We start from the raw sequence: 21,198 nt of genomic DNA on the forward strand, positions 1-21,198 counted from the left end.
CATCTTAAACTGTTTCAAACGTTTTGGGCTGTCGCAAAGACTGGGTATGGAGTGGAGGTGGACGCATCTATTTGCGATGTCAAAAACTTCAACTTCAATCTACCACCAATGTTTTTTACATTTTAATCAACCTGGACGGCCCCTGGTGAAAACTTCAAGTTACCAATCTTGGGATAGTTATTTAAAACCACTGAAGTACATAAAGCTGTTGGAATAACACTTGAAAAGGAATCTATCACCCCAAAGATCAAATTAATCAAAATTAGCTTTGATGTTTACCAAGAATGTCCATGATTTTTAAACCTGTCTATTGAAATCTAGTTTCATCTAATTCTCCTAACATTTGATCAGCAATACTTAAAATCGACCAAGGCCATACCTTCTAAAGGCAACATTTCAAGTCCAAACGCTGACAGTAGCGACACAGCCTCTATCAGGTCCAGTTGTTCTCGTATCTCTGACGGCCGATCGATGATCAACTGCAGGCAGAGACGCGACGTCTGCAGCAGCTTGTTGTTTTGTAGCGGGATGGAGGCAGCATCAAAATATTCTCTCGCGGATCGCAGGACGAGATCCACGGAATCCTGTGGAAGTTTTGTATCGAAAATGGCGGAAACTTATTATAGGTGATTTAAGTGTATTCCAATCTTTTGCTAAAAATCGCAAATATTGTCTAGTTTGATCTAAAAGTCACAAAAAAAACTATTTCATTGCAAAGATGTTTGCTCAGATGCGAACTTAGCGTTGTTCGCAATTGGAGTATCGACTAAATATATTTTAAGCGTAAGATGTGGCGGAATCAGTGACATCTTTTAACAGCTGTTGGGTTATCGCTTTCTTTTTAGGAAAATGTTTTTGGTGGTGCATCATACATCGCAGATAAATGGTTCCATTATGAGACAAATGGAATTCGCAAATGACTGTTTCTACAATCCATATGAAGATGTTGTATTTTTACGAGAAACCAAGTTAGCAAGAGGGCCAAGTTAAATTTCAAGATATATTGCCTTCTGAAAACCCGTTGCTTCAATGCCTTCAACTTTGTAAAAATCAGTCGCTTTGTCAGAGCGTAAGCAGCAGCGCAACTCACCCAGCTCTTACCTTATAAGGAAGTTGGAAATTGCGGCTACTGGAACGTGTTTCGTCAGCAGAACGAGTCATGACGTTGCCTTGAGCAGAGAAAAAAAACATTTTTTTTTTTTCAATAAAAACATTTCGGTTTGTACCAACAATAAAACGTCATATTACACGATTGTTTTCCAAAAAGACAACAGGGAAATGCAAACTACTCCTTCCAGATTCAAGGAGAAACGTACAATATCACCTTACTTGACTCAATCACGAGTGAGGTTTTATTAAATAAAGAACCAAGAACCACTGGGAACTCACCAGCTAGACGGATGTTCTCCGTGATCCCGGAAGTGAGGAGACTCTCAATGAGCACATGGATGCAAGTGGTCTGATCGATCATGGAGGTGAACATCCCAGAAGAGATGGAGAGCATGTCATCCAAGACATTACTTACTTGGCTGGCGGATAGAATATCTTGAAGAGCTATAAAGATAAAAAGTTAGTATTTTTTTTAAATCTTTTTCCGCTAACCCCAGCAAATACATAGCAATATTGAAAAACCTTTGATTGATAACATCTGTAAGAGGAATTTCCACTGAACAAACTACCAGTTCATACCTTCCAGTTCCTCGTTGGAACAAAAATACGCCTCTCTAGTTCTTCACAAAGTACACACGACAAAAAAGAAAACTATTGCCAAAGTCCTAACTTTAGTAGATCTTCTTCAACAAACTTCAGCAGGTGACATAAAAAAAAATAGCTCCAACAAAAACGGATTTCAAGAACAAGTTTGCGTGACTGATAGCCGTTGCTATTGGCAATCTTCACAAAACAAAGAATAGTCAGTTAGTCACTCACCTAAAGTCCGAGTCAGTCTTTTAAACAAGAGCAAGACTTGATTTCGATCTTCCGCTATTTCTCGCAATTTGCTAGGCGTCATCGGCACCTTGTGCTTGGCAAAGATGCCACAAACATCCAAGTTCCTCTCCAAACCTCCAACCTATTGAAAACAAATCGTTGAACATTGTGATCTTTCAACATGGACTTGAAAGATATTACATGACCAGAATGACGGCTCACTTTAAATGAGCCTACAGAGAATATTTTGTCTCAAACCCAGGCCACGTCTCATGCACTTCATTTTCATCAACCACTGCTATTAAGTTTCTTTCAACTTCCATGGAATCGAGCGGTGTCAAACCAAAATAGTATGGTTTGAAGCCAAGTGACATATCCATTCAGTTATTCCACCGCTCAGCGCAACAATCAGCAGGTACACACTCAAATACCTTTTCTTTCATCTCCGTTTTATCAGGGCCGTCACACTTCGGTAAGCACGCAACGATGCGATAAGCAATGTCCAGCTGTTCTGGAATCTCCATGGCGAATATGCAATCCACCGCCGTGGCAACCACGTCCTTGTTGCTGTGAAAGTTGCAATCGATCGGCTTCTGCAAAAATTTTCAAAAAAAAAGTGGAGTGTTACCTCTTTATCTGAACATTCTGAACAGTTGAACAATGCTTAAAAAAGCTGACAGCATAAAAAACGCTAATGAAATGTGAACAATCAGAATATATTTCAGGCAAAAATAGGTAGTAAAATAGGGGCAGACAACCAAGAATTTGGACTAATGATATTGAAGACTGGTCAGGACTTAATTACACAACTGCAGTAGAAAAATCTCACAATAGAGAAACTTGGCGCCTCATTGCCTCCAACCCTCGACGAGAGGAAGGACCTTAATGATGATGATGAGTAAAATAATTATAAACAATTTCTAAGATTTCGTCGATCAGCACAACTAATTTTTTTCAAATCACAAACCATTTGAACTGTTAAAATAAAGATGCCATGTGAGGAAAACACAATTCTCATGCAAACAACAATAGTTGACTCACTTACATGGGTAAACATGTACTTGAAAACAAGAAAGGGCAGCACCAGGTTTTGTTGAGCACTTTCTATCAAATATGTTTCTAATAATTTTTCTTGGCCGCAGAACTTGACAAATGGCAGAACCAACTGTTGAATATCTCGTACAAAAGTGGTCGGGACAGACTGGAATTATAATGATTTTGTTTTTGTAATGACGCAAAAATTCTAAACGTTAATACAATACAAAAACACAATCTTATTCAATCTACAACTCTTTGCAAGCCAAACTGAAGTGTTATCTGGTATAAAACCACAATTTTACTGTAAAAATGTCAATGTCGTCTCAGAAAGTTTGAAACAAAACAATGGAATATTTAAAGTTTTCAAATAATGGGTTACAATCTGTGCTTTTACAACCGATTGTGCGCTTCTTTCATTGTGCAGACAATTAATATATTCAAAAAAATATCATTATAACACAAAGATATTTGCCTTTCACTTTACCTGGGCCATCATGAGACGGATTCGCTCCAACGGCGACTTCTGAACAAGATCGTCCAAACTTAAACCGAATTCACAACCGCATTCAAACACGAGATTGTCCAGCGCCGTCAGATCAAACTGCAGTTGAGACAAACCCGATATTCCTTTCTCGACGCCGATTTCTATCAGTTGCAAAGCTTCTTCTGTCTGTTGTGTTAGTTTCTCCATCTGTCGAGCTCTCTGTTGGTACCACTCGCTGGCCAGTTGGGGGGTAACATCTTTCACGCTAATACCAGAATGAATTTACGGTGTTCAAACATTAGTAAAGCAGAGTAGTTCGCTGGAAACTCAGTCAAACAAAGGAAGTTTGGGCAGAGCTCGTCAGCAACAACTTGCAATGCAGTCATTCAAGTAAACGGAACAGCGCAATGACAAAACGGCAAAAAGGTATGTGTGTGGTACAGGTAGCACCTTTGAACCCTGGGCAGTCGCCATGGATTGTTACACCATGGGTCTCGGGGAACACTGGTCTTGATCACACACCAAACTAACAAGTGGGTCCACGTCCCACCTCATGGGCAACAACCTCGACTGGTTGGCTAAAACTTGTTAGAAATCCTGCTGCCTTGCAGGAAATACTTTTTAAGTAAAGGCTAGGCCCACCGCCAATAACTGTGGTTAGCGTCAGGAAGGGCATCCGGCTGGAAAATCTATGCTCCAAAATATTATTTAAATGCAGCAAAAGAGGGATTAAAACAATTGCTGCACGGAAACAATCGGCCACCCCCACTAGTGGGGAACAAACCGACGATGGATTATGATTATGATGATGCTTCAACTTGTCACCTGCGATCACAAGCGTCGGTGGTTCAAAGCCTATGCAAGCATGCGGTCATAGGATTGCTGTAATATTGCAGTCAACAACAAACCTCAGTGGATAAGCAACAACTCTAACATTGTAAGTCGTCAGAAACTTAACCTACGTATAAAGAATGAATGTGGCGCTTCGCCTCCACTAGCCATCAAACCTTGTAAAATACCTAAAGTTTTTTAGAAAACTGTTGTTTTCATAAAAATCTTCCACGTCACACTGCCGAGTGTCCATGACTGTAGTCTCTGACCAGTCTGCACAGGGACGATGTTGATGACGTAGCAATGAAACGACCTGACCATCCTTCACCTCAGGTAGCAGGCATTCGTAGGTGGCCGGGAAGACGGTTTCAGAAAAGTTTGAAAGAAGAGGCAGCCTAAACAGCATGCAAAAGCAACTGTCATGTAATTTGTTTATAATTATTTAAATCCAAACCAGCAGGCACACGTGGGTGTCACTTGCATGCACAATACAATGGGTGAGATGATAAAATAATGCAAAAACACGAGCTGAAAGTTAAGTTGAAAGATAGAGTTGAAAGAACTGGGAAGGTAGGGTTCTACAAAAGAATTTGAGTGATAAAGAATAGAGCAATGTTGTACATAATACAACAAATCGTTGGTTGGTGCAACAGGCCGTAGAAGAGGTTTTAGAAAGTAGTAATTATTTTGATGTAATTCGCTCTGCTTGGCTTTTGCTTGGCATTGAGCACTTTTTGTAGCATTAATAGTATTTATTGTTTAATACAACAGAGAAATGTTTGTATACATTTTATTTCCAGAGAAAGTCTAGATAAAAGCCATAAAATTGTGGCATGTATATTCCGGAAAAGTGTCAGTTCAGCTAGACACACTGCAAAACCATGACAACTTTTGCATTTCAATGATTTTATGTGATACAGAAGCAACGGCCGCGTGAACCTACCAATGAGGTCTCAGATGATCGGCATGGTATTGCAATAGGACATCCAGGTGTTCCCACTTTGACGATCTGACATAATCCAAGGCAAGGTCAAACAAATCCCGTTTTCGAAAAGTAGCAAAGTCATTCGCTGTGTATCTGAAAGATTAAAAAAGAAAATTAAGAAAGTTACCACCCAATAGTTGAAGTTGCCATAAGTAGTTAGTTAGTTAGTTATCGAATAGAGCTAAAGTGGAAAAATCAGTGCGCCTTTCTATCTATGACCAGTCCACTGATCAAAACTGGATCAATTTAAAACGTCAGTTCTGGCCAACTTTAAATTCAAAAGCAAAAATCTACTGTACACCAAAAAGTCTTACTCAAACAAAATCTCCATTTTTTCTTCACATAACATACGTCATAATGTGCAGAAAATTACCTTTCATTTGCAGCGTCATAGCCGCCCATTAGCAATATGTAAGTGGAAAGCCGATCTTTAAACTTGAGGATTTTCTGACGACAAGCCAGCATCTCGTTTTGCTCCAATGATAAGCTGAAATTATAAATCCCAGTTAAACCTAAGCCATTTGTACAAGTACCATAAGTGTAATCAAAGTCATGCTAAATACAGATTGAGAAAGCAAGAAAACATATAAATAGATAAAACCATTGCACAATGTTATCAACCATTTCTCCATCGTTACAGGATGAGCAGAATACATGCAATAGAAAAATAATCAGGTCATAAACATTAAACGAAATAAGCAAAATTCGAAAGGTACAAATTGAGAGAAACAAAATCATTTCAATGCAATCAGCCAACAAACCAAAGTCTTAATAGAAGGCCAAGGGAGAAGACAACTATGACAAAACCACATTTCATATGAAGTCACTGTGTGCCAACATTATCACACTTTGTTATACATGCCTGTAGTAGTAAATGTCTGTAAATTTGATGCAAAAACTATTATTTCAAAATGTACAATCTTGTGTCAGACGTATAGTTCTGAAGTTTTAGTATTTCTACCTACAATCTACAGTATACACAAAAATGTTCTCAAGCGGGGAGATAGCGCAACGGATAAGACGCTGGCTTTGCAACCTACTTCGAGACCCGGTTTGACCTGGTTATTGAAAAATACCGCTCACCTCTACCTAGTGTGTAGTAAATTGAGTGGACGTAATTGCGGAAGGAAAGATTGCTTATAGAAAGGAAATGACCACCCTACTCTCATTAGTTCCAGAGCCTTAGTATAACGAGGGCTTCATCTTTCATTTCCTGAGGCTTAGTAACTGAGTGTGATTTTTCTCTTGCAGTAGATTCCATACGCGTAGTAGCTCAAAAAGTTGACCTCCATCGGAAATATAACTATCAAAACGTCCGTGTTCGTTCTGGGCGTTATTTTGGTATGAAACTTTCACTCTTTTGATTAGCAAAAAAACTCACTTTTCCAAATCAACGTGTCTCATCCACTTATTTTCAAATTGTTGACGCTTTTCTGCTTCTCTTTGTTTTTGAACTTCGTAGTCAAATCCATCATAATCGTCGATCTCTCCGTCTTCATCGTCATCGGTAACAAGATCGCTGCGATATAAATTGTTTGTTTTGTTCAACGTTCTAGGTACTCACTTGAATTGCTTCTGCGTATCAACCTCCAACACTGATAAAGAACTGCAATTATGTATTAAAAGACGTATCCGGTTTAAACTGGTCAGTGTAGAATTTCAATAATTATTAACAGATGATGGACATTGGAGGTTGAAAGCAGCTTCATCAAGCTATTGGTTTCAATGGTTTGTACAGATTTCTTTCTACCGGGTACGCAGTTTGTGTCTCGGGAAGTAAGACTTAGTCAAACCAGCTTGTTTTTAGTCTAAATCAATTTCACTTTGGCCGTTTCATTTCCATGGAAAATCACCAGTGTCGCTTCTATCACCTGGTTTCACATCTGGTGTAGCCTACATTCTCACAAACTCAAACAAATATTTTATAATGAATTAGAAAACGAAACCAAACAGTTTAAAGCACCTCTTCGCCAGTGACGCCATTTTATCGATGTCAGTGACTTGAAGAGCGAAGTCCAACAATTCCTTGACGTCATCCATCCTCTCTGGTACCCTGTCTAAGCATTCACGGAACACCCAATGACGATTGCCAACCTTTGACTGAAAGGGAATTCAACTAGCTTAAAACGCAGAATGGTAAATTGGAATTACACGAACAGAGCCTAAAATATCAGGTGAATTTCAGAAAATTCAAAAACAGTGACTGCAATGTTGTTCATCATTTGCAAAACAAATAGCATTTTAAAATTGAACATAAAGATTAAGATGGCATACCATAGTCCATAGCATTTGAAATGTTTACATTAGTTCAATTTCATCTGCCTATTAGGTTTTGTTGGTTTGTCAGGTTTGTAGGTTTATTAGGTTTGTCACAGATCTTGGCGATTTCGATCTAAAAACTAATCTAGTTTTAACCAAAAAGCTAGTTCAGAGCTTTGGAAAAGAGTTTATTTTGCTGTGCAACAAACATACAATGCCAAGTAACACTAAGGGGTTTGAAATTATTTAATTCCAACAAAAAGGCATAAAGAAAAATACTCCAAAAAAAAGTATTCGGCTTGCAATGAGAGTCTTCATCAAACAATTTAAATATATAGCAGGGACAAGGAGTCAAGGACGCATGCAATAAAAACGACTTTTCGACATCTTGCTGATCTTACCAGATAGTCTTGTATCGTTGCTTTCGAGACAGGAGAGTTTCTCCACTGTCTTTGGAATACTTTGTCGCAGTCTAAATTGTAGACCTGAGCTATGGACAGTGCTTCACCAAACTCCTGATCATCAATCTTCCTCTGGTAGAGTTCTTGCGGCGTCGTTTTTGTCAGAGTGGCCAAAAAATACTTGTGAATGTAATGTCTGTGTGAAAAAAAAGAACAGAAATATCACTGGGAAAATGCCTCGTCATATTTCTGAGTGAGTCTTTCTAAATATACAGAGCTCTAGAAAGTAAACTCATGTTTGCCAATGCTTCGTAAAAAAATGCCAATGTTTCTATTATTTTTGTGGCTGAGGATAAAAAATAGTTTCAATTTCAAAACGTTTGCTATCACGAGTTTAGTTTCTCCGTTTTGGATTCCGCATCTTTTTCTCTGACTGATGAAGCATTTCAACCATTTTGCTATTAGTCTTAAAAACGAGTAGACAAAATATTGAATCAAAACGATTGAAGTGATGTGATAGTTAAGTTGCATTCATAACTAATTGTTTCAAAACAATGAAGAAATCATTTTGTCAACGCCATTCAGTTCTATTAATCATACTTTTAAATCAACTTCAATATGTGGGTTGTTTCTACTAAAAGCATAGGAGCGTACTTTTCTTTGATCTTTGGTGTAGCCATGCCAGTATAGTGCTTGGCAATATGAATTGCTCTCTGCATTAGAGATCTTTCGTCATCATCATCATCATCAACAGCACTTGCGTTCGTCTTCAATTTCTTCTTGTTAGACACAGTTTCTGTGTTGCACTGAAGAAGTAGGAAGAGAATGATTAAATGCTTTCTGTCGTACCTTGACTTTTCGATAACTAAGCAAATAAAGTTACATAAAAACGGAATTTATCTACACAAATGCATTATACGGTGACAATATAGATACATCCACACACTACTTCGATGCCATATATTAATTAATCATTTTTTATTGTTTGCACGTGTGAGGGTAATATAATGTCTGATCTTGATGAAATAATAAACTTCAAACTAACCACCTAGCTCCTAGATCCTATACAAGTACTTTTGATTGCGTTCAACTTCGGATAAATAAAATTGTGATGTCTAAAATCACCAGAAAATCGATTTGTCCGCTTCATGATTATGAGGTTTTTGACATGACGAGGCAGAACAGCTTAATAGGAATCAAATTACGGCCAATATGATAATTCTAATCGTAGCGTTATGATATGGAAAGTTGACATTTCATTTTTGTAATTTGAACTTTTTGCTAATCATTTAATGCACTTTCCTTGTCACAAGGATGAACAGGGTGTTGCAATGATAACAAGCTTGAAATTGTAAGGGTTTTGGATTCATTTTCAAGTTTAGGCTTTAGGCAAATCTTCAATACTGCACCACAATCTCTCACTACTTGACTGCATTTTGCATCAAACCAAACGAAATAAGCCTCAAATTGTTAACAGCTAATAATTGGGGCTCAGCAACTCTGGCCGAATTATGTGAGATAGATACTATAGAAAATGCGAGTTTTTTTGTGAACAATTTTTACTTTCCGGGTGTTTTGGCGGAAAAAACGTATGTCTGCATAAACTGAAGTTGTCAAACTAAGCTGGAGTGTATAAGCTTGTATGCAACCTGTCTTGAAGCGACTTCTAATTTACTTTTAATAGCAAAATATCCAATGCCTGGGCAAGTATGTTCAACTTCAATTGATATACTGTAGGCTTGCTTTGCGGTTAACTTTTAAAACATTTCTTCCCTATTCTTGTAATTTTTTTGGCATTTGAAGACAAATAATTTCAGGACAAGAATAGAAAAAAAATTGTTAAAATTCCAGAACCCAATCCTTACTTCCCTGACTTCAACCTACAGACATTTTCAGTTTGCAGTTTTGCGTTGAAAAAGTTTAGGAGTGAGAGGACTTCAAAACATCAACATGTTTCAAGCATATTGTACACAAGGTATTTTCGTAAGAAATGAAAGACTCCGCAAAAGTAACACCTAATAAACAGTTCGTACAAAAGTCCTATATTTTGAAAGCATCCTAAATTGTCACAATAGGCCAAATGGTCACCAAGCTGAAAGTAACAATAAACTTTACAGCAAGTACGGTACATACGTTGTAAGTACGGTATTTTTTTTATCTACACAGAGAATTTTGCACTGCACCAACCTCCAGCATGTAAAACCTTTCATTAACTGTTGATGATACTTGGCAAAATGGAGTAATCCATTCACACTGCTCTCCAAAGAGATTAACCAAGTCCGGTTGTGCGACGGAGAGGATGGTCAGACATCCGGAACATCTTGACACGACCACGGATTCGCAATCCCACCACGATACGTCGAACGGATAGAAACTTATTGGTCCATCTGGAGAAATATCAACAAAAGTTAATGGTCGCGTTTCGTTGTTGATATGCAATTGGAATGCTTGCCAGCTACAAAAAAGGATAAAGCAGCAGTACCTTCAATGTTACTGCTCAAGTCCTAGATATATTTGGTTATAGACTACAAGGAGGACAAGAGTGTCATTCAGGATTTTATAAACTAATTTAAAGATTTAGGCTATTTTAACATTTGAAGGTTATTTTAACATTTCCTGCGTATATCATATATCATTAGGTGAAAAAGTTTATTTTTCATACATTTAAGCGACTTTTAACAAATGCTTTGTTGTTTATGATCCATATGCAAGATACAACATTCAAAAATTTAAAGGTATGCCAGAAACTGAAGGCTTACAGTTGATGCGAAAAATGATGCTATTCTAAAAATGAGCTCAAATATGATTCAAATTAGGATTAAAGTTTTAACAATATTTTGAGGTACCAAGAAACATATTTTGTTTTGTTGAACAGTGTTATCTCCTTTCTAGCACTAGTTGCAACGTTCATATGATAAGTGAAAGTAAAAGTAACAAACAGATTGGTTTATTGCTTAACTAACGTTTCGGTCTGATGATGCGCATTGTCATGGTGCGCGAAATGTCAGCGAAGCAATAAATCAACATGTTTGTCTTTGCTTTTACTTTCATCACATGAACGTCGTACTAGAAACTAGTGCTAGAAACGATATTTGTCCTGATGAACACCCAAACCTTTCAGTATTCAGTGTCACCTCATCCGATTGAAAATGGATTAGATAAGCATAGCATAAATTTCATGAACATACTGTCGTCATGACGACGCTTGCGACCAAATCTTGAGACCAGGCTTGGATTAACATCCGAATGATGAGGTTGCTCTTGAAGACTCCACTTCGCTTTCATTCTCAATGACGGAAAATCCCAGTAAGAGAGATCACCGTTATAATGGATGGCAATAACTTTCTTTTGATCAGGCGAAAGCGCCATGGTGTAGACACCATTCTAAGCAATATACGAATATAGCAATAGCAGAAGATATGTTCAATTTTCTCGTCAACCTTGGGCATTGCAATAGTTAAGTTGCAAGCAATAGATTAAGTTTCGCTTCTAGTTTTAGACTATGCTAAGTTAGCCGACAAAAACGTTGTACACTCTCTTTCACAGTGTTCTTTATTCAATTCGTTTTTGTCTTTTTTCTTGACATAAATTATAGAAAAATATCGTATTTTTTTCGAGTAAAGACGAAGAATTGTGCACGTGCTTAAAATTTTGAGTCATAAATACTAATAGCACAGCTCAAACCTCGGAAATAATATGAGCATTTGTGTATGTAGAATTAATATTTAGTTCCCTTTCGAATATGAACTTTTGCCAGTGAGGTAATCTTTCCCACATTCTAGTAACCTGTTAAAATCCGGGCTGATGTTAGCAAATTATATAAGTTATCCTATAGAAAAAAGTACAACAATAGATTCAGATTAGAATACACGGAACTAGAAACCTTAGCTTACCATTGAAGATGTGTACAGCCTTTGCCACGCGTCTTTTGAGTAAGTGTAAGCCCGTTTTAATATTCCTTTTTTAAACCTTTCCTGAAATTAGATGTTTGATTTTAGAAAGGGTTAATAGACAAATTAGCTCAGTTGGACACTACACTATACTAAACATGGAATATACAATATACCACACATGGAAATGAAATATATATACAATATATACATACATAGACATTTAGGCTACTAACCATAGAATTTATTGATTCGCTCAAGTCTTTTGTATAGTAAGGAAAGTCTGACAAAACTCTCCATTTGGTGATCCCAAACTGGTTTCCAGTGATTTCTTGGCCGCAATCAACTTCACAGTTAGTATTTCCGCCAACAACCAAAAGCCTACAAAATAAAACACAGGTTTACAACGTTTATTACGTTCACATGAAGACATGGACCGACATTTTAAGTTTGAAGTTAATGCATGATAAATTAGGCAAAAGATGCAGCCATTTGGGAATTTCAAACAATATTACCGTAGCTTATGTGCACATCAAAAATTTGTGCCATAAATCCTCAAAATACTCTTTTCCCTATCGGACTCTCCTTGTGAGCAAGCAGTTCATTTTAGTAAAATTATGCTAATATTTATCGCCCCTTTTGAAAAAAATTGGCGTTGAATTTTGAAAAGCTTGGTCCGAATGAATGCACCCAAAAACTAGGAAAACTGTAAGCTTATTTTTACAAACTTCAATAATCATTGTCGGAAAAGCTTGTACACAGTTTTGCGTACCGTATGGTGTTTATTTTTATAAACAAAAATACAGTCAATATTATAACGTTTAAAATGATAAAGTTATTGAAATTTTAAGTAATTGCGAAATTTCGGGGAGAAACTTAGCCAAAATGTTGACAAATTTAAAGCCATGTTCGCCGGTGCTTGCCTCATTTCAAACATCTACAGGTTGGTGAGCTAGGGACCTGCACAATTTCAATCCAAGCTTCTATGAGGTGACATGCAGCTCTGGGCCACTTGACATGGAATGAGCCCAGTACAAATCTACAAAGTAACATAAACTATATGCCTATGCGACACATACGATCTGTGTTACAGAACCAACCCTTGCTGCTTCTATTTACAAATATTAGATTTTACAATGTGCTTTTTGCAATCACTGCATTGCTAGAAAAAGTAATCAAACATCAGCCCATCTAGCCTGATTGTACTTACATAAGTAATCTTGCTACAGTACCTGTTTGAGTTATCCAAAAAAGCACAGCTGATGCCATGAGAATAGACATTCCCAAAGTTAAAAGTGTGACTCAATTGGCATTCTTTTGAGTTTACAAAGTAACTAGCCAATGCACCAGATTGTGTCAATATTAACAATTCCCATTCGTCAGTTTGCTTTTTGCTTCTTGATTTAATGAAGACCATAGAACAAAGCATGTTGCCAGAAGTTTTCTGTTCGCTTTCAGTATCTGGTGTCAACTGAGAAGCAACACAAAGTTGAAATCAAAATTGAGTAAACACTAACAAAAATGTGTACACTAAAAGTAAAAAAAAAGACCTCACATATGTGAATTGTGTACTGTAGTGGAGGAATTCCAAAACATATGAGATATCTCTACAGTCTCTTGAGGAGGGATCAGCAAAATTTTGCACAAAGGGCAAAATAACTATGACAAGTATAATATGATCAAAGTACGATCACCATACAGCACAGTCTCTAAACTTTGTGATTACTCAGCAGGACAAAGTGAATGCAAGACATTAATCTAACCTTTATTGTTGATAAAAGAGTACATGTTGTGTCAAACAAATGTACTCTTCCATAATAAAGCGAGGCAGCAAACACTGTACTCTCCTCATCCCAAGCTACCACTTGCTTTGTACAAAAATCAGCCGGTGTGGGTGAATACTTCCCAGTAACTGTAAGTTCTTCATCCAGATATCTATAGCGTGTATAACAAATTAAATGTAGCTGGAAAATTTCTGTTAACTCTTGCTTTCCACTCATAAAAGTAATCAAGCAAAATGCAACAAACAGGTTTTAGACCAGGGGTGTTGAAGTTCATGCTGATTTGTTTCAAGAGCATTCATTTTTTTCGCACGGTTTTTAAAGTCAACAGCCAATTTTCGCACCCCAGGTCCAAATCTAAACATTGAACTTGAAAAAAAAAACGTAGCCTGGAGACACACCCAGGGCTGCGATTTTTTCTTTCTTGTCGAACGACCAAAATTTCTGCGTTTGTTTGTCGAATAGTAATATGACGTCACAAGAGTCAGATTATAAGCGTTTGGCCGCGAGTTACCGCACAAGTTGTGTGGTATCAGAGTCACTTAAGCTTTTAATCGCACGCTGGTTGAGTGATTGCAAAGGAGTATCAAGCGCTAAGTTATATACCTACCGGACATGTATACACTATACAGCCCTCGAAATTAGCTTGTATCTACAACGGCAAAAACATTGCCGTCGCTAAATCAACAAACCTTGGATTACGGCGGCAATTGCCGTATGCTTTAATGTTTAATCAAACGAAATTTTATGCGCTTCTTCATCGCGTGTCACACGGCGGTAGCCCAGAGCATCACGCAAGCTATTTTATGCGCTGACAATGCTCTTGTGAACTGTAAAAAGTTTGCAACCTTATAAATACCGGCTTATTGTTACGCAAAATTATTTTTTCATCGAATGCTTATTGTTTACCGATGTCGTTGCGAATATAAATTATGGTGAAAGAAGATACAGTTAAAAAGTAGAATTTACCTGCCATAGATTTTATCAAACAGAAGGAAAAGTTAGCGGGTATTTTGCAATATTTGTAAAGAACTTTATGACGGAAACAAATTGGAATTAGAAAAGCTACGGGGTCAAGTTAAAAAAGTAATACGAAATTCGATAAATGGTTCTTGGGCAGTAAAGTAATGCTTCCGATCATATGGCATCGCGCGTTCATGAACGGGCAGTTTTGCGTCTTCAAGTATTCTAGTGACGACGCGACAACCTCATCCTCCGATACAGCATCTGATAATTCCGATTCTGACAGCTAGTTCTTTATCAAACAGACTCGTGTTTGCTCGCAGTATCCCAATTGTGCCGAAATTATGTTAGTGTAAACGTAAATCGAGGCAATCATCTCGCAGTGAGCTATTAATTTGTTACCGGTACCTGGTTGAACAATTAAAGTTATTTTATGATAATTCAATTCAACGTTGCTAGATGTCGAATTAATGTAAAACAAACGTAAATCTCTTCTTGGGCATTGATACGCAGGCATCAAAATTCGTTATTTTTGCATTGACTTCACGTCTGTAGACGTTGAATCAATGTAAAATGATGATTTTTGCTGTCTGGGTAGCCTACGCAATATAACCCTCCAGGAAATTTAAATCGATTTGTGCTGTTAACTTACTTTAAAGGTAACCCAAGATTAACTTACTTTTCCTCCCTGAGTTATTTAAGGTGAATTAACGTAACAGCGTGCGTATCGCTACTTTTGGTATTATTACATCACAACAAATCAAACAGTGCGGTCGTGATAGACTACTCTAGTATATTTTTCGCTTCTCGTTTTTTCGATTCAACGTCTACAGACGTTGAATCAATGTAAAAACGACGGGTTTTGCTAGCTAGGTTGTGTGCTTTTGTGAATGCAAGTGCAAAATCGCTCATTACGTAATCACAGAAACCCTTTTAGTGGAAGGAAGTCGAGTTGCAACCGTGTTTATCTGTCTACTATTCTTTATTCACATTGCAAAAAAATTCTCCATTCTTGGAACAACAAGTGCATAAGTCAGGCATAAATACAAACTTGCATAGACGTTGACAAGTAAAAGTAGCCTACTTCGAAGAAAGTTAGAAACCCGTTGTGTCGAATAGCACGAAACGTGTGTGGCGAAATATTTGATGCCAGGCGTTAGAACTTCGATCAAAGCATTTTCCCGCAGTGTTCAAAATGTTTCTTTCCATAAAAATAGCGGCTTTTTTCATCTGTATTTCTGAACGTCTGGTCGGAAACTAGGCTGTTTTCTACATGTGAAAAAAATTCATTGCAAGTATCCAACAGTCATTTTACCAGAGCAATATTGTTAATTACCTCAAACGGCGAAATACAAACTGGCATAGATGTTGACAACTCAACGTAGCCTAGGTTATTTCATCTATAAAAGAAACCCGTTGTGTCGAATAGCACGAAACGTGTGTTGCGAAATGTTTGATGCCAGGCGTTGGAACTTCGATCAAAGCATTCTACCGCAGTGTTCAAAATGGCGGCGCTGACGCCTTGGGAGTTTCTCGTGTGAAGCGTCGCTTTTAGACCTTGCTTTGAAGTACCTGGCGAAGGAAAGTTTACGTAAGTCAGCACTCTTACGCTTGCATCACGTGATGCTCCCCCCCCCGATTGTTCTCGACCTGACGATGTTTAGTCCTCTCATTTTTTTTTCCTTTTTATTTTCATTTTTTTTTTTCGTTTTTTTTTTTTTTTTTCCGTAAGTCACGGCGTTTGTCGAATAGTGATGGCGCGTGTCGAGTGACCTCGTCACCGAAAAAGGCAAAAATCGCAGCCCTGGACACACCTAGTCTAGCCAAGTTTAAACAGTTGAGAAAAGAAATTGATTCTGGTCACTCTAAAAGTAAGACTTTCCGAATTGATTAAAAATTAACCCTAATAGTAAGAAACAACCCTAACCCATTAACCCTACTATTTTTTGAAAAGCTTTTGTGCACCGCAAAAATCAATTTAAAGAAAAAAATACTAACTTCGATGGGCGTCGAACCGTTGTCCTCACGAACATAAGGCACAAGATGAAACCACTGAACTAAACTTGCTAACGAAAATTGTTTGCATTCACATGGAATTAATACAAACTCTATCCAAAGTAACAGAAAGTTTGTGGCGAAAAAATTTTGCTGTCCGGCAGCCAAAATAAGTTTGTTAAAAACTCGTTAATTGATATCGTGGTTTTGCGTTCACTCAGGTAAGAACAACGCAAACAGGCCCTCAGCCTTTTTGCGAAACTTGTATCAGCAATATTTCTTGCCGGCATGTGAGAGATCTTGCCTAGTTTGTGAAAAAATGTGCAAATACAAGTGAAAAAAATAAGTTTCACGTATGAATACAAGTGGAAAAAAAGTTTGAAATAAGAGCATGATTGAAGATAAAAAGTTTCAAATAACAACAAAGTGAGATTAATTTGGCTTGTGAAAGCTGGCGACCAAACATGGCTTACCGGAGTCGGAATGGCCTGTTTCGGAGAAATCCCGATTTGGAGACAGCCTTTTTCGGAGAAAGCCTTTTTCTGAGATTTTTTGAAAATTTAACGACGCCTTCTGTTTATTTAGAAAATTTTTTATTTTATTCCACAATAATGTTTCTTTTGCATTCCGACAAAGAAAAATCAATTGAATTGAAATTGCGAAAAATAAAAAGCGAATTAATTTTTTTTCAACGTTAATCTTAATGTTAAGCAACAAAAGGCAAGATTGCTAAAACTAACTTTTAAATTGGGTGATCATTCATTTTATTTATTTCTCTATTGTAAGCTAATTCCTTTGAATATACAATACATATGCCGCTGTGATTTTACAATTCTTCGAAAAAGGCTGTCTCCAAATATAGGGGTTTCTTCGAATTGGATTCTCCCAATAGTAGCAGACCCTACCGGCGTAGTTTCAGAGGCCATTAAATGACTTGTCGGCAGCCAAGGCCACCAGGAGCTTAAAGGTCTGGTAAGGATTTATTTTGCATTAACAAAGTGTCCAATCAACACAACCCCTGCATCAAGCACACATTACCTGACTTCCAACAGACATTTTTGCAAAGTAACAACATATTTGTGATCTGGACTAACAAAAAATCTCCACTTTTGTCGCTGTGTTAGACCGGTCAGAGCATCAAGAACTTGACGTTGGTTAGCTTTTTTGTGTGGAATGCTCAGCTGTAAAAAACTTTTTCAATTACATTTACAAGTATAAATAAAACGCTAAAGCTTAACGGTGGAAACGTCAGATAGAAAATCAATGTAAAGCTTCAGGAAGTTTATTGAACAGCATGATATTGGTTTGACTGTGAAACAATATCAAGTAATGGAAGCCTTAATAATCAAAAGATAAATGAAATAGAACCTAAGTGCAACAAAGTGTGAAACTGATATACCATACTATAAAAAAAAATTTTTTTAATGAAACAGATTATATGCTTCTCAGCAGCCAGTTCTAGCAAGTCATAGTTTTAATGGCTAACATAACATGGAGGTTACATAGCCATGGTTAGCGAAAGGCAATTGCTTGTGCTCTAGTGAGTGCTCAGTGTTGTGCTGACTGCCGAGTAGATCACCCCTTCTACATTACAATCAACTTACAGTTGATAAATAACTCAATGCTTTCTTGGAAGACAAAGAAACTAATTCATAACCAGCTTTCAAAAGGCTTGTTTCTCTGTTTGTTTCTTGAATCTGAAAAAGAAAAAAAAAAGAATTTTATCAACAATTTGCCAAATGATGCCACCATGCAGATTGTCAACTTGAGCTTCAGCATATCATCAGCCGTAACCATATCAGCTGCAAAGACAAAGATAACATAACAAGAAGGTAAAAAACATTTCCAGAAAAAACACATTTTTTCATAACTAAAAAGTAAGTTTATAGAATGCATGTTTTGGCAGTCAATTGTAGCAAAAGTTGACAGCGATAGATGCGTGCTTTGCCAATTAAATTGGGCCCATATTGGTCGGCTTGTCATCATCATAATCCATCGTCGGTTTGTTCCCCACTAGTGGGGGTGGCCGATTGTTTCCGCGCAGCAATTGTTTTTATCCCTTTTCTCCATTTCACCCTGTCCCTTGCATCTTCCTCCTTCAGTCCAATTTTTTTAAATTCATCCTTCACTTGTTGTTTCCACGTTCTTCTTGGACGACCGCGTTTCCTCTTCCCATCCACCTTTAAATCTAGTGCCTTTCTAAGAAAACTTCTTTCCTCCCTCCTTATCCCATGTCCATACCATCTTACTCCATTTGCCCTTGCCATTTGGTCTATGGTCTCTCTCATCTCTAGCATATCCAACAATTCTTCAGTCCTTTTTTCCCTTCTCGTTTTCACCCTACACATTGCTCTCAGCATTGACCTTTCCGTTCTTCTCAGGATTGCCAGTTCACTCTCTCTCAATACCCATGTCTCGCTACCATATAGCATTGCAGGCCGCACACAGCTCCGATATACTTTTCCTTTCATCCTTAGTGAAAATTTTCTGCCATACAACATTTCCCCACATTCCCTGAACTTTGCCCAGCCCAATCTTGCCCTTGTTGTCACCGCTGCTTCACATCCACCACTTCCATCTATCCGATCACCCAGATAACAGAAGTCTGTCACTGTTTCGATGCCATGGCAGAACTCATCATCATGGCCTTCCACTTCATTCCTTCCTTTACTGCATTTCCCACAAACAAAACACTTCGCCAATCTTGTTGCGGCTCTCTTGACATTAGCACATCTTGCATGTACCCACTTTCCACATTCCTTGCATTGCATTTCTCATCACTCTCTTGCCACATATTCCACAGGGATCTACTTTGCTTTTGAAAGCTGATCTACTTGTACAAAACCGTTTTGTAGAATTGCATGGAGTTTGTCATTCTTTTCATACTTTGTACCCTAACTCCAAACCCCGCAAAAAAATGTTTTTTTCAAATATATTCCTTCTGATTTATATTTTTACAAAATAAGTTAAATTTATATTACCAATGTTTACTTCATAGAGATATTGAACTTTATAAAAAATAATTGAGTCAAAATCTAGTATTATACAGTATATATATGTGGGTTTTTTAACGATTTGATTTATCATTTAATATTAACCACTTCCGCTCGGCGGTCGGCTATAGCCGACAGTTTTTTTCCGTGCCAAATCGTCGGACGTCGGCAACTGCCGACAGATTTTTCTTGGTTTGAGTGGGGTAGTCTGTTTTTGCCGTCCTTTGCTAGCAGTTGAAAGGGGAATCACCTAATGGTTCTGTTATCTTGAGGCAGTGATTCAGCTGTAATAAATCAGTGTTATTGCAGAATTTTGTTTGTGAGAAATTTGCCTGTGATGTAAGCTTTCTGAGCTACTGTAACCTGTTGTTTCAGCAGATTTGCTGTTCGCATGAGCGACTTGAAGGTATTCCAGTGGTTTGCTTAGCTGTGGAAGTGGCAACACGAATCTTTTGTTGTAAACCGAAGTATTTTTCCACAGGGGCGGGTTTAGTCTGATGGAGGGCCCGGGGCACTTTTAGATCAGGGGCCCCCCTTGCAAAAAATATTAAAAACTATCTCTACGTCTACAGTAGCATTAATCCAGCACTGCACTGCACTACACAGCATGTTGCAGAAACTTCAAGCTAAAGTTCAAGCAATACAATCTTTCCAAGAGGGCACGGTTTGGACTAAAGCTCTACGAATCAAGTGGGAGTATGTGTGGATACACCTGGAACTCCAAACTATACAGTGGCCAGGATCGAGACAGTGCTGTACCAGCAAGTACAAAAGTGGTCATAAATTTATGCCATGATTTACAGTACTTAGAAAAGGTTATTATCTTTTTATCGATAACTGGTACAGCAGTCCACAGTTATTTTGCACATTGCTGCAAAACAAAACCCACACAGTTGGTACAGTTAGGCTGAAGCGGAAGCACATGCCAAGCAATCTTTCGGGAAAAAAAATTAAAAAGAGGAGAGCACGTGTTCAAAACAGCAAATGGTGTGATGGCAATAGTGTGGACAGGTGCGGATTTAGGGGGGGCAGAGGGTGCAGGTGCCCCGGGCTTCCCTTTTAAAGGGCCCTTCGACGTGGAAAAAATGTGATTTTGTGTTATTTTTGTTTTCCTTTCAGCCTTTGCAGTTTCTGCAAAATGCTGTACAGTGCTAGATTAATGCTACTGCAGAGGTAGAAATGGTTTTTCGCGTCGTTGGTGCAAAAAAAATTTTTGTACGAGGCTCCCTGATCTAAAAGTGCCACGGGCCCCCACCAGCTAAATCCGGCCCTGGGTGTGGAAGGACGTAAAGCTGCTCTACATGGCATTCATCAGAACTATGTCCAACAGGTAAAACCAACCTCAATGGAAATCCCATCATAAAACCCACTTGTGTGATTTCGTACAATCAGGGGATGGGGGAGTTGATCGTTCAGATCAGCTTTCAGCAACCTGCTGCTCTGTAAGAAAGCACACAAAGTAGTGCAAAAAGTTGTTTTTTTATATAGTGGACATAACATTGGTGAATTCATTTCTGCTATTCAAAATGCTCCATCAAGAGCACGGACGATTGACTTTGCCAAACTTCAAAGTCATGCTAGCCCTTGAGATGTTGGAATCAGCAGAAATTCCAGAGTATCTAAACCAGTGGTTCCCAACCGGGGTGCCA

The 21,198-nt window shown here is 37.9% G+C and overlaps 1 protein-coding gene across 1 annotated transcript in view; it reads right to left on the reverse strand.

The window, feature by feature from the left end:
• Positions 1-21,198, reverse strand: part of LOC145770599 (NBAS subunit of NRZ tethering complex-like) — a 44,308-nt gene that overhangs the window by 17,507 nt on the left and 5,603 nt on the right. Inside the window, exons 2-23 of the mRNA XM_082582287.1 lie at positions 18,161-18,253; positions 17,595-17,737; positions 13,581-13,752; positions 13,050-13,288; positions 12,054-12,198; positions 11,821-11,901; positions 11,116-11,311; positions 10,115-10,314; positions 8,582-8,733; positions 7,928-8,123; positions 7,231-7,367; positions 6,649-6,786; positions 5,641-5,754; positions 5,226-5,360; positions 4,471-4,677; positions 3,452-3,716; positions 2,975-3,130; positions 2,361-2,522; positions 1,930-2,071; positions 1,390-1,554; positions 1,102-1,169; positions 380-584 (exon numbers count right to left, since the gene is read on the reverse strand). Coding sequence (XP_082438413.1) covers positions 380-584; positions 1,102-1,169; positions 1,390-1,554; positions 1,930-2,071; positions 2,361-2,522; positions 2,975-3,130; positions 3,452-3,716; positions 4,471-4,677; positions 5,226-5,360; positions 5,641-5,754; positions 6,649-6,786; positions 7,231-7,367; positions 7,928-8,123; positions 8,582-8,733; positions 10,115-10,314; positions 11,116-11,311; positions 11,821-11,901; positions 12,054-12,198; positions 13,050-13,288; positions 13,581-13,752; positions 17,595-17,737; positions 18,161-18,253 — 3,511 coding nt within the window. The remainder of the gene's footprint in view (positions 1-379; positions 585-1,101; positions 1,170-1,389; positions 1,555-1,929; positions 2,072-2,360; positions 2,523-2,974; positions 3,131-3,451; positions 3,717-4,470; positions 4,678-5,225; positions 5,361-5,640; positions 5,755-6,648; positions 6,787-7,230; positions 7,368-7,927; positions 8,124-8,581; positions 8,734-10,114; positions 10,315-11,115; positions 11,312-11,820; positions 11,902-12,053; positions 12,199-13,049; positions 13,289-13,580; positions 13,753-17,594; positions 17,738-18,160; positions 18,254-21,198) is intronic.

This window comes from Aplidium turbinatum, chromosome 5 (genome assembly GCF_918807975.1).
Source record: "Aplidium turbinatum chromosome 5, kaAplTurb1.1, whole genome shotgun sequence".
Classification (NCBI taxonomy): Eukaryota; Metazoa; Chordata; class Ascidiacea; order Aplousobranchia; family Polyclinidae; genus Aplidium; species Aplidium turbinatum.